At 38.5% G+C, this 14,259-nt stretch overlaps 1 protein-coding gene across 3 annotated transcripts in view; it reads left to right on the top strand.

Moving 5' to 3' along the window:
* The window catches only part of l3mbtl3 (L3MBTL histone methyl-lysine binding protein 3), a 152,857-nt gene that overhangs the window by 50,721 nt on the left and 87,877 nt on the right, over nucleotides 1–14,259 (top strand). For all 3 annotated transcript variants that reach the window (XM_072251539.1, XM_072251538.1, XM_072251537.1), the window contains exons 10-15: nucleotides 1,995–2,086; nucleotides 4,842–4,993; nucleotides 6,843–6,919; nucleotides 7,877–7,962; nucleotides 9,133–9,243; nucleotides 11,056–11,170. In XM_072251539.1, the coding sequence (XP_072107640.1) occupies nucleotides 1,995–2,086; nucleotides 4,842–4,993; nucleotides 6,843–6,919; nucleotides 7,877–7,962; nucleotides 9,133–9,243; nucleotides 11,056–11,170 (633 nt within the window). The remainder of the gene's footprint in view (nucleotides 1–1,994; nucleotides 2,087–4,841; nucleotides 4,994–6,842; nucleotides 6,920–7,876; nucleotides 7,963–9,132; nucleotides 9,244–11,055; nucleotides 11,171–14,259) is intronic.

Raw genomic sequence — 14,259 nt, 5'->3', positions numbered from 1 at the left:
CAACTCTCCACCCACACCAATACCTTACCCCCAATACCATGTACTTTAAGTTTGCACACTAATCTCCTGTGTGGGACCTTGTCAAAAGCCTTCTGAAAATCCAAATATACCACATCCACTGGTTCTCCCCTATCCACTCTACTAGTTACATCCTCAAAAAATTCTATGAGATTCGTCAGACATGATTTTCCTTTCACAAATCCATGCTGACTTTGTCCGATCATTTCACCGCTTTCCAAATGTGCTGTTATCACATCCTTGATAACTGACTCCAGCAGTTTCCCCACCACCGACGTTAGGCTAACCGATCTATAATTCCCTGGTTTCTCTCTCCCTCCTTTTTTAAAAAGTGGAGTTACATTAGCCACCCTCCAATCCTCAGGAACTAGTCCAGAATCTGACGAGTTTTGAAAAATTATCACTAATGCATCCACTATTTCTTGGGCTACTTCCTTAAGCACCCTGGGATGCAGACCATCTGGCCCTGGGGATTTATCTGCCTTCAATCCCTTCAATTTACCTAACACCACTTCCCTACTAACATGTATTTCGCTCAGTTCCTCCATCTCACTGGACCCTCTGTCCCCTACTATTTCTGGAAGATTATTTATGTCCTCCTTAGTGAAGACAGAACCAAAGTAATTATTCAATTGGTCTGCCATGTCCTTGCTCCCCATAATCAATTCACCTGTTTCTGTCTGCAGGGGACCTACATTTGTCTTTACCAGTCTTTTCCTTTTTACATATCTATAAAAGCTTTTACAGTCCGTTTTTATGTTTCCTGCCAGTTTTCTCTCATAATCTTTTTCCCCCTTCCTAATTAAGCCCTTTGTCCTCCTCTGCTGAACTCTGAATTTCTCCCAGTCCTCAGGTGAGCCACTTTCTCTGGCTAATTTGTATGCTTCTTCTTTGGAATTGATACTATCCCTAATTTCTCTTGTCAGCCACGGGTGCACTACCTTCCTTGATTTATTCTTTTGCCAAACTGGGATGAACAATTGTTGTAGTTCATCCATGCAACCTTTAAATGCTTGCCATTGCATATCCACCGCCAATCCTTTGTGTCATTTGCCAGTCTATCTTAGCTAATTCACATCTCATACCTTCAAAGTTACCCCTCTTTAAGTTCAGAACCTTTGTTTCTGAATTAACTATGTCACTCTCCATCTTAATGAAGAATTCCACCATATTATGGTCACTCTTACCCAAAAGGCCTCTCACGACAAGATTGCTAATTAACCCTTCCTCATTGCTCAAAACCGAGTCCAGAATAGCCTGCTCTCTAGTTGGTTCCTCGACATGTTGGTTCAAAAAACCATCCCGCATACATTCCACGAAATCCTCTTCCTCAGCACCTTTACCAATTTGGTTCACCCAATCTACGTGTAGATTGAAGTCACCCATTATAACTGCTGTTCCTTTATTGCACATATTTCTAATTTCCTGTTATCAGACCACCTTAAACGTCAGTCACCGGTTATTTTCTGTGAACTGATCGCCATGATGTGAATGATTCTCTTGCCCCTCATTGTCCTTGTCAAAATATTAGTGGAGCTCAGCAACAGCATTAATGGCTGAAGGTACATATGTTCATAATGTAATCGAATTGTAATTTTTCTGTTTTTAAAAAAAAAACTTGAAAAATTTGAAGCATCCCTGCCTACTTAACTCTTTAAATTACAATTATGCATAGTATTAAATAGAAATAAATAGACTTTTTTGCCAGATATCTTTTGCATAGCAGCGGATCTTTTAATCTTGCTTGTATGCCACTAGATTACACCTTGGTACCATGGATCTTTACTAACATTGTCGGCAAATTGCAAGGTAGCTTTTTGAAATGTCTGTTTGACATCCTGATTTGGAATCGGAATTTGGCATCAAGATGAGCACTGAAGTTGTTTTCCTTTATGGAACGTGTCCCTCTTGGGATCTTTTGATGGGTTGATGCATATGAGTTTATGCCATATTGAGTGTTAACTTTATCTGCTCAGGATACAGAGAAGATGAGTTTAACTGGCCGTCATACCTGAAGATGTGCAAAGCTCAAGCTGTGCCCAAGTCTCTGTTTGAGAACCAAAACACGGTAAAAAGCAACAGGTTTTTCAGCACAGTGGTTTGAAAACTGATGGGATGTCCACAACTGCTGTAGTATTAGTTGTGGAATGTCCAGCTACAACTAGGAGGAATAATACTAGTGAATCAAAAATCAAATTTTACCTATCCTAGCCCCATTTTAATAGCATGGTGGGGACAAGGGTTTGTGGGAGAAGATTTACAATGCTTGTAATACCTAAAGTAGGTCTAGGCGATTCTCAGAGACTACTGGCATTTGCAGGCCTTGGTGACCTTAATAGATGGAGCTTTATATCCTTCATCAGCAAATTTTACTGAACAAGACCCCATGCATCAACTGGTAGGCAGATGGAGTGGTAGAATATAGGTAGACAACTGCAGAGGGGATGGGCACCATCTCCATGGGATTAATTGGGTTTCCCGGAATAGTTATCAATGAGTTTCCAGAACCTGAACCATCAAGCAGGAGTGTTAACAGTTTCTGTACCCAGAAAGTCAGAAGTCTCTTAACTTTTCCCTTTCTATAAACATCTTCTACCCTCAGATATAAACACAATTTTTTTAAGTGAGAAAGAAGTTAGCATTGACCTTTAGAGAGTGGTTAAGTAGTAATGAATTCAGATTTTGTATCTAATTCAAGAATGTAGTGAAATTCTTGCAAAGTCAAATTATTTAGACAGTCAAGCATAGAAAAAGCTAGATCAGTTTCGTAGCCAATATTTGATGCACACTAATGGCCACCTGTATCACCCAGTAATTTTTGCTGCTTAATTTCTTTTGTGCAAATTCATCATTGTTCCATTAAACCCTTAATGTTTTCACAGTGTGTACACTGTATATTTAAGCAGCTTTCTGGGGAGGTGATTGTGAATTTGGAACAGAATTATACTGTTTGGTCATTGGGTAAGAAATTGTATGCTATTTAGTTGTAACAATACTCCTGAAGTTCAGGATATGCGAAATTAAGTTGCCAGGAGACTACTACTAAGGCATGACAGGATGTGGCTCCACTCCTTACTGTAGTGAAGTAGTGAAGGCAAGTTCTCTTTCAAGACTAGTAACTGATCCAAGCCTAAAATCTGTCCCCTTTATCATTCCGGTGAAGTTACAGCAGTAATATTCAGGAAGAAGTGAGCTGTTTTCAAGATTCATTTATTATCAAAGAATGTATAAATTATACAACCTCGAGATTCACTTGCTCACGGGTAATCACTCCGCAAGAAACCCAAAAGAACACAATTAAAGAAAATAAAAATAAAAGACCAACACTTAATGCGCAAGAGGGGGAAAAAAATCATGCAAACAATTGAAGCGAGCAACAGCATTCTGAACCAAAATTGAGTCCTCCGTTCCAAACCCTGGAGCTGCCTGGAGTAGGCCCAAAACCTCACCATGTTAGTAGGCTCAGAGTACAATGGCCAGAGCAGTCTTCATAGCCTCATGCCATGGAGATGACTTCTGCAGAGTACGAGCAAGATCAGCTCTCGTTCTTTTAGTTCCTATATATTTTATATGCACTTTACCCATTCATCTTGTATTTTGGAATGAATTTTTTTTCACTTGGCTTGATTTTGTTCTCCTCGGACATCCAATGAGTGGCAGTTCTTCCTGTTGGGTGTTATGTGATCTATATGGTGAGACTAACCGACTGACCGTCAGCTTTCAGTTTCTTATAGAAAGCCTCAAATTCTTGTGTAAAGCAGCTAAGATTTGAAATTCAGTGAAGTCATTGATCACCATTTCTTTACCCAGTTTTGCTAAATATTGGTACTTCCACGTTGTTATTTGAAAAATGTGACTTCTCCCATCAAGTTGTGAACTTGTAATAGAACAGTATAGCACAGTACAGGCTCTTTATCCCAAAAAGCTGCGCTGACTTTTTAACCTAATCTGAGATCAATCTAACCCTTTCCTGTTGCATAACCCTCCATATTTCTTTCATCCATGTGCCTATCTAAGAATGTCTTAAATGTCCCTGAAGAGTTTACCTCTACCAACACCCAGGCAGTGCATTCCACACACCCACCACTGTCTATGTAAAAAGAACAAAAAAATTAAACAACGTACTTCTGACATCCGCTCTGTACTTTCCTCCAGTTATCTTAAAATTATGCCCTCTCATATTAGCCATTTCCACCCTGGGGAAGAAGGCTGTCCTCTCTATCTACCTATGCCTCTTACCACCTTACACACCTCTTTCAAGTCTCTGCTCATCCTCCTTTTCTTCCAAAGAGAAAATCTCTAGCTTACTCAATCTTTCCTCGTAAAACCTGCTCTCTAACTCAGGCAGCATCCTAGTAAAAGCAGTAATTTACTCTTGGAAAATTACAGTTTCACAAAAGGAATTCCCCAATAGAGTGAAACTGCTGTTTGAATGGAATGACTGGTAGAAAACTATCTGGTCTGTTTACAGCAATTAATAAACTTTACCCCTGACATTGTAATGTAAAATGCATTATTTATTTACCTTCCACCTCACCATTTTATTTAAGTAAATATCAAATACTCTGTTTTAAAGAATACAGAAGTCTTAGTTTCGATTAATACACTAAAATTGTTCGGCATTTGCAAATGTAATTCTAGGATGGATAAATTATCAATCAGAAAATGCAGCCGGTTTTGTGAGCTGTAATCTCAGTAAACTGCAGTTGAATGGAAAATTTTCAGTAACTAATAACATTTGCAGTTTTGCTACACTTATGGAGGAAGTGTATGATATGCCTTTGTTGTTAAAATAAATGTATTTTTAAATCTATTTGCCTTAGACAATTACACCATTGGGCTTTCGATTAGGCATGAAACTGGAAGCTGTCGATAAAAAGAATCCTGAGTTTATTTGTGTGGCGACAGTTTCCGATATGGTTGATAATCGTTTCCTGGTGCATTTTGACAACTGGGATGAAAGTTATGACTACTGGTGAGGAAATTGTACTTTTGTATCTATATATCCTTTTTTTGGGGGGACAAATCAAATTTATTCTAACCACAAGAGGGCAATAGAACTCCAGTTTTATTCCATTGTGTGATTTGACTCCAAGTTCACAGTTGATCTATTTTGAACTTTTAAATATATTGGTTCTTTAACTTGTGACATTAGATTCGGGTAGCTCATGAACCCACTGGAAATACTTCTGCACAAATTCTGGGTGAAAGCCTACAAATAGCTGCTACAAGTAAAATAGTGATAGAAAGCAATATTGATGGCAAGAATCCAGTTTCAACAGCCTGAAGTTAATTTTGATTTGACCTCCCTCACAAACAAGTTCCAATATTTTACTGTGCTAGCAATTATTTTTATATTGCATGTGAATATTATAAGATTAGTAGAGGTTATGGTGCCATCCTGCTTAGAATAAATAAATGCTCCTTGCTATTAATGTACACCTTTCTAGAAACACAGTGCTCCTTTCACACCTGGAGGGAAAATCTCTGCTACAATTAGCAAGATTTTTGATAAAATATATTCCTAGAAACTCATTTATTTTATGAGGTTATCTATTTGGGTGGCAGGGAGATGCCTTCACATTTACTAACTGGAGATAATGCCTGAAGTATAAAATCACTGTCACCACTGACACTAGTTTGTCAATGATTGGTAGAATATTGGGGGGGGGGGGGATTAGATGGAAGTATGGGGAGAATAAAAGGTGTTTAAGACTAATGACCTCGTTGGGCTGAAGAGCCTGTTACTATGCTGTATGAGTCAATGACTGGAAATAAGAACATGGAATTGTAAATGCTGATGTTAATCAGAATCGGGTTTATTATCACAGACAAGTAGAACAATACATCACAGTACAGGCCCTTTGGTCCTCTGTTGTGCCCACCCTTTAACCTACGCTAAGATCAATCTAAGCTTTCCCTCCCATATAGCCCTCCATATGTTGTCACATTTGTTATTTTGCTGTTGCTGTACGGTACAGCACATAAAAATTACTGTAAATTACAATGAGAATCTATAAAAAGTAATGAGAATTTATATTTAAAAAAAAAAGTACAAAGCAGTGAGGTAATATTCATGGACCATTCAGAAATCTGATGGTGGAGGGGAAGAATCTGTTAAATTGTCGAGTGAGGGCCTTCAGGCTTCCTGTACCTACGGGTAACTGTTGGTCAATTAGTTTAACATCTGTAGTTGGGGAAATGCTTGAAGCTATCATTAAAGAAGAAATAGTGAGGCATCTGGAAAGAAATGGATCCATCAGGCAGACGCAGCATGGATCCCAGCCAGATACCCGCTAATTTCAGTGACTCTTTCGAGAGAATATTATGCATGTACAAGTTAGTTCTCCAGTGCTTCTATTGTTGTTAGAATCATGGTCTGAGAGTTATTTAATATTGATAGTGCTGTCAAAGCAAGAAAAATATTGTGATTAATTGTGAAATTTCAATTTTAATAGCGCTGTTGTTAAGTCTCAATCTATTTGAATGATTCGATGGAAAATTTGCCTTTATGATGTGAAATCGGTCTGCTTTTCCTCGGCTGTAAGGGATTACTGTTGCAGCATTGCTCCGTCTAACCAATCACTGCCAATGCCAGCTGCTGATTGTAAACGTCATCAGTGTTAAATCACTTGGTTAAAATCCCTTTAGGGAGGTGGGATGCAGAGCTGTTTTTCTAAGTTGTAATTTGTGTAAAAATGTAAAAAAAAATACTGCAAGTAAGTAGGTAATTTCCTGTTATAATGGTGATTAATAACCCTATTGTATTTATGGCAGCAACGTATTGTCATTTGGTTACTACGGACTGTGTTTATTTTTTTTAGGTGTGATGCTACTAGTCCTTACATTCACCCAGTTGGGTGGTGCCAACAGCATGGGAAAATCCTTACAATCCCACCAGGTGAATGTCCTCAATATCTTGATTTATTCAGAAAGTTACGTAGAGCAGATTTTGTGGCCTTGTTGCCTTGATATGAAGCTTTGCACATCAATAAGATATCTAAGGTCGATAAATTCTAATATCTTCCTGGACTGGCTGACCAATGCCTAAGTTCACAATGTATGGACAAATTTCTTTGCACAGAGCAAAAGTGTGATTTTTATTTCAAATCTTTATTTAAACAAAATGGTGTATACCTAAATAAACCAATGCAAAATTTGGACTTTCTTTGTCACTGAATTGTGATGTATATTCAGATTATTGCCTCAACATGGCCTGTATTTAGTGGCTTGTATTTAGTTGTCAAGTGCAGTTGGTGCATCAGGAATAGGGGTAGATTCAATAACAGATAAGTAATCACAAATTTCCCAACAAATATCTTGTATTGGGGAATATTTGAACAATGAAAACATTTTAAATAACAATTGTTGCATGTTAAAAGTACAGATAGCTAATGGTTAAATGCTGTTATTTAATCTTTAGTATCTGGTAAATGGTGTATTTAAGCAACAGCTTTGAAATTTGGTACATTCACCATAAGTAAGAATGAATTGACTCAGATGACATGACTGCCCATGGTAAGACTTAAGCATTTTAAAAGAGTTTCCTTAGAGGTCCTGTAAAAATGTTAATCACCAGAATCACTTTATTCCCATTCAGATTAGACATTCACAGTATGCATTTGAAAGTGGAATACAGAGAAGCAAGTGAATATGATTTAATGTGTTTTAAAAAGGAATAGATACTTAAACATTTTAAACCAAATAAAATAATCTGATAATTCAATCGAGTTATGCATGCGTTTCTTGTATTGGCAGTTGCAATCTGAAACTGTTGCTTGTCCCAATACTGTAAAGGTTAATTGATTTAAAGAAATTATTTTGGATTCCTCATGAAATGTTAATTTAATTTATTTAGATTATCATGATCCTAAGCATTTTTCATGGGAGAAATACTTAGAAGAAACAAACTCTCTACCTGCACCTGCACGGGCTTTTAAATCTGTAAGTAAATTAGTAATAAACTGAAGTGATTTTAATATATTAACATCAAATTTATAACAAATGGAATCTTTTTCAGTCGCTCTGTAAATTTTGATCCTGTGAAAATCACTGCCAAATTTAATTATGTACTGTTTATTGCATTTTAATTATATCTCACCCAGTATCTGAAACTTGTTGTAAAAACTGATCTCAACATGAAAACCAATGTGAGTATGAGCTACAAGTAATTTATATAATTTTAATTCATAGAGGTTTTATTCTTAAAATAAAATATGGCAGCTCAAAGTTTTTAGTGCCTGGAAAGCTAAGTTAAACAGATGATGTCCGATGGGCCAAAATAAGTTTTGTGCTTCAATATCCCATTGCCCACAAAGCTAGGGATGATGTTTTCAATAAAGTAAGGCTTACAAGTTTACAGACTCAAATGCCTTTCCTCCGCATAGCTCACAGTGAAAAGCATTTACCTAGATCTTGGGTATGGTTTGCTAGAGGTTGGGCTCAGAATGTTATCATTAGGAAGGAGGAGGTTAGAAGGGTCAAGATTAATTGTTCGGTTGAGGATGGGAAGGATCAAGGTTGAGATTAAGGATAGGAGGAGGTGTTGAGCTTGGAGGGGAGAGTGCGGTGGCCCGGGGGAGAAATGTATCGACGGTTAGGAAGTTCATTGGAGGGCAGCTTTCTGTAGCAGATGACCAGTGCTGGATTCCATAGAATTCGAACCTATACAGTGAGTTCCCCTTTATAAATTTCACTAAATTTTGTTGATGCTGCCTTGCCTCTGGATAAATGGCCCCTATCAGTGAATTTAATGGAAATTAGGTCCTGATGAGCAGTGTGTACTATTGATGACAGTGCATTTGCTGTTCAGCTTTGTATGTTAAAAATATTCAGTGCACAGAGGACTTGGAATCAATTAATGTTTTAAGATTGATTATAGTGAGTTCTTGATCTAATTCGGTCATTGGATTTCAGTAGCGTACATAAACAAAGCACCTGCAATAAAATTTTACTTTAAATGCTGTTGTTAAATTCATATTTTAATCCCCTCTTCAAATTTCCCATCTAAGGTTTAAATTTGAATTGAGGTACTATGACCTAGGCATCTGAGTCTTGAAGTTTGCATGGGAAAAATATATCTAAATATGTCTTTGTTTCTCTGTTTCGTTTCAGCGGCCTGCACATGGATTTCTACCAAACATGAAATTTGAGGTTGTTGACAAGCGGAATCCGATGCTTATTAGAGTAGCATCAGTCATAGACACAGATGATCACCGAGTATTGGTGCGTTGTTGTACAAGATACTTGCCTTCATTTAATTGTGGTTGAAATATCCGAATGATTAATGATGGCTGCCAATTTCTTGAGGCACTGCCTCGTGAAGATGTTCTCAATGGTGGGCAGGGTTGAGACTTAAACCCTCTGCAGTCTCTTTCACTTATTCTTCCAAATGCATGATTTTAAAAAAGATGGCTCGTTGGTCCAGTGGATTATTCAAGCAGCTGATGTTTTCTGTTTGGATAAGGTCATATCTCCTTTCAAGTACACTGAACACAGCTGAAGCAAAAATAATTTTAGTAGCATCTTTGCACTTTCCATTTAATCAGCTTTTTCTCAGTTTATATCATAATGTGCATTTGGATTATAGAAACAGCATGTTAATAAAGGTGTAAAGTTTGAATTAAGAAACAAACATCATACATTCAAAAAAAGTATGCCTGCCTAGCCCTCAGTGCAATTTGGTTCAATATCCAATCATATTAAAAATTTTATACTGTATATGAGAAAAAAAATAAATTATGTCCAATTTCTCGGACAATTTTTGCTCTGTTTAAGTTTATGTATTGTTTCAAATTAAAGTATCTGGTTAATTGGTCCCTTTAGTGTGTAGTGATGGCCTCTAGGCATTGGTTGTTACTGTTATTTGTGTTCTTCATTCATAAATAGTTAAAACTTAATATTAAAATATTTTTAAAATACTGTTGTATTTGGCATCACTAAATACAGTCCTCCATAACTTGTGCTCAGTTAATGTATAGCCCATACATAGAAATGAGTGCTTGGAGACCAGCAGTATGTTTATACTAGCTACTGGAGGCATCTTCTGCTACATGGCCTCTCGATCTGTAGCTGCATTTCTGACTTGTCAACTGTTTGGATTACAAATAATTCTCAGGAACAGATCCCTGTTTTAACCTGGGCAGCACGTGTACACCCATTGAATTGAAATTTGTATCATCAGCACAATTTCTATTCACATTTGAATTTTAAGATGCTTACTCTTTCTCCGCCACCTACCAACCCCCAGAAGCAGCACTTATAAATGATAATGGTGCGTTCTAAGCAGATGCAATGTGTGCTACTTCCAAGGTTCAGCAATGGCACCCAATCTGTCTAAATGGTGAAATGCTGTTCACTCAGGCCGTAGTTTGAACATATCCCTTCTTACCTTACCAGAAAGAGAAAAAAAAACAGGGGTTATGGGTGCTCAAAGTTATTTTCAAAAAGATGTTACCCTTGAAGAAAAAGAAAACTTTTTCTGTGCTTTGTTAACAATTGAAAAAATGTCCACATTCCACTGCCTAAGAGACAGAAGAGGAATAGTCAATGTCTCTCTTTCCACTGGAATAAAAGCAGAATGTGGTCCGATTGGATTAGTGGAGAGAAAAATGGAGGATGTTTCAGATCAATCACCTTTGATCAGAACCTGTACTCGTTTCACAGAACTCCAGTGAACTTTGAGAGCAAACTAAGTATTTGGATGGAAGATAATTGGGAGGGGGTAAATGATTGCTGTACAGGGTCTGTGGGTGGTACCCAGAGGCTGATGTGGAGAGCTTGGAAAATACAAAAGCACTAGTAAATGAAAAACATACTCTTGGGGGGAAAAAAAAAATCAATGAAATAAATCCATCCAGTGATATAGTAACAAATACAAAAGGCATGATGAAAGATCATCTCATAAGTAAATTTAAAACTTCTGACTCTTTAACATAAGTTGTTAATTCAGGTGAACATGGATTTGAAAATATTACAAGTTGACAAATATTTAGCTTTCACCTTGATGTAAGGTTTTTGAACTTATTGTTTATACAGATACATTTTGATGGATGGAACCATGATTACGATTACTGGATTGATGCCGACAGTGCAGACATCCATCCCGCAGGCTGGTGTGCTAAAACTGGTCACCCTCTTCAGCCACCTATCAGTAAGCTCCATCAATTAAATTTTCCATGTAGTATTGATCATATTCAACTTGCTAGTAAAGCGTAGAAAAATAACCGAATAGTGACACTCCTTCAAATACAATGTTTGTTAATCAATTTGCACAACTTCCTTTTGTGCCAGTGAAATTCTTCAGCATGGTCTATTTAAGAACATTTGAAAACAATTTTAGTGACCTTTTAGTTCTTGTTCATGGAATGAAAATGTATGAAATGTTCAGAAAGCTCTTCCATTGTATAACAAATAATACAGGTGAACTTTAATACCATTCCAGCACTTGGGCGTGAAAATGTGGAATACAGAACACTGCTGTCTCCTGCAAAAGACAGACAGGATGTAATTAATATTCAGAAGTCACGGCCTAACAGTAACGTCAGTATCTGTCTGACTTTTAATGGTAAATGGAGGCTTTCACAGTGAAATTCCTAACAGTAGATCCCAGGCAGGAGGTGTGGACTTGCAAAGGGAAACACTGAAGTTTGGGTACCACCAGCTTCTCGAGATTAGATGGATAGATAGACAGACAGATAGATACTTTATTGATCCCAAAGGAAATTAAAGTGTTACAGTAGCATTGCAGAGAAGTAAGAAAGAATTTAAAAAAATACCTCAGTCTAACAGGAGGGGGTCATCGTTTCCCCGGTTATAGGTTGACTCATTGTAGAGCCTAATAGCTGAGGGTAAGAGTGACCTCATAGTGTTTTCTAGTGCAGCACAGTCATCTTACTCTGTTACCAAAAGTGTTCCTCTGTTCAGCCAAGGTGGCCTGCAGAGGGCGAGAAACATTGTCCAGGATTGCTAAGATTTTCCATAGGGTCCTTTGTTCTATCACAGTCTCCAGTGTGTTCAGTTTGACTCCTGTAACAGAGCCAGCCTTTCTAATCAGTTTATTGAGCCTGTTGGCATCACCCATGTTGATGCCATTGTCCCAGCACACCACTGTATGGAAGATTGTACTGGTGACAACAGACTGGCAGACCTGCATACTTGAAAGGACTCAGTCTCCTCAGGAAGTAGAGGCAACTCTGGCCTTTCATATACACAGCAGCTGTGTTGGTGGTCCACTCAAGTCTGTCATCCAGGTATACCCCCGTGTACTTGTAGGTTCTCACCACATCCACGTCCTCACCATCAATAGTAACAGGGAGCAGTGCAGGCTTAGTCTTCCTAAAGTTCATCTCCATCTCCTTTGTCATACTGATGTTGAGCTGCAGATGATTCAGCTTGCACCATTTGATAAAGTCCTCCACCAGAGCTCTGTATTCATCCTCCCTTTATACACCCAATTATTGCTGGTCATCAGAGGATTTTTGCAGATGCCATGACTCGGTGTTGTATCTAAGTCAGAAGTGTACAGGATAAACAGGAAGGGAGCCAATACAGTCCCCCATGGGGCCCCGGTGCTGCTTGTAGCCATGTCTGACACACAGCTCTGAAGCTGCACAAACTGTGGTCTGCCAGACAGATACTCCATTTTCCAGGATACATTGGAAGTGCCAACCTGAATTGAACGGAGCTTCTCCCCCAGCAATGAGAGCTGTCTGGTATTGAAGACACTTGAGAAATCAAAAAAAAACATGATTGTCACAGTACTGCCTTGCTTATCCAAATGGGAGTAGGCTCTGTTCAGCAGGTAGATGACAGCCTCGTCAACTCCAATGTGCTCCTGTAGTACAATCCTGAGTACAGCCCCAGGATAAAATATTAGCCTTCTCCAACCTTAATTATTCATTTCCTTGCACCCTGCTACCACTGTAAATCTTTCAATGCCCTTGTAGAAGCCAGACTCATTTCTGGGTATTGCGTAATCAGAGATGATTAGTGGATAGCTTCCTGTTGATGCTGTTGACCTCAGTTTTTTCTTTGTATGAGAAAATATGACTTAATGTTCTCCAAAAAATTGTTATTCGGGATAACATAACTACATTTCAGTCACCTCTCCACTGATCTTATCAAGTAGCACGGATTTTTACAAAGCTTGATTGTCTTCACAAACTCCAGGAGATCTTAACTATAGTTATGATACTGGTGATCCAAATTGACAAGAAGATAATAAGCTACTAAAAGCAAATGCTCTATAATCTTTGCAATCCCACAAATGCATTTGCAGTCAAATTTCAAAACTCTGAAGAAGGGCTCAGTGGCCACTTTATTAGGTACACCTTTCTGGTACTGGGTAGTACCCCTTTTGCACCCAGAACAGCCTGAATTCTTTGTGGCATGGTAGACTGTGGCATTTAAATGGTATTAAGGGGCCTAATGTATGCCAAGAAAACATTCCCCACCAGCCTGGATCATTGACACAGGCAGCATGGATCCATGGATTCATGTTTACGTCAAATTCTGACATCACCAACAGCACATCACAACAGAAATCGAGATTTGTCAGACCTGGCGATGGCTTTCCAACCTTACACTGTCCAGTATTGGTGAGCCTGTGCTCCACTGCAGCCTCAGTTTCCTGTTCTTAGCTGACAGGAGCAGAAACTGGTGTGGTCTCCTGCTGCTGTAGCCCATCTACTTGACATGTTGTGCTCACGACTGTTGTAACGTGTGGTTATTTGAGTCACTGCTGCCTTCCTGTCAGCTTGAACCAATCGTGCCTTTCTCACCCACAGAACTGCTGCTCATTGAAAGATTGTTTTGCTTTTTTCACCATTCTCTGCCTGGCAACAACAAATATTTCAATCGTCAAACTCACCTCAAATCACATTTCTTCTCCGTTAATGCTGTTTGGTCTGAATATCTGAATCTCTTGGAACTGTCTGCATGCTTTCATGCATTGAGTTGTTGCTACATGATCGGCTGGTTAGATATTTGCATTACCAAGTAGCTGGAAGGTGTACCTAATGAAGTGGCCACTGAATGAACAGTTGTGTGCGGAAGTCTTAGACACATAATGATTGCACAGGACAGTTAACATCTTAGTCCAAGTGTATTTTCAATTCTTTTGTTCTGGACACCAGTGACTACCAGGAATAGTCTGGATGGCAACTGGGAATAGTCCGGTGATAGCGTGGAGAGACAGCGGACAGCCAGGAAAGACTGGCACCGGGGGTGTCGGGATTGGCA

This window comes from Mobula birostris, chromosome 2, assembly GCF_030028105.1.
Source record: "Mobula birostris isolate sMobBir1 chromosome 2, sMobBir1.hap1, whole genome shotgun sequence".
Classification (NCBI taxonomy): Eukaryota; Metazoa; Chordata; class Chondrichthyes; order Myliobatiformes; family Myliobatidae; genus Mobula; species Mobula birostris.
Note: the sequence above shows the minus strand (reverse complement) of the source record. Positions and strands in the feature narration are given on the sequence as shown.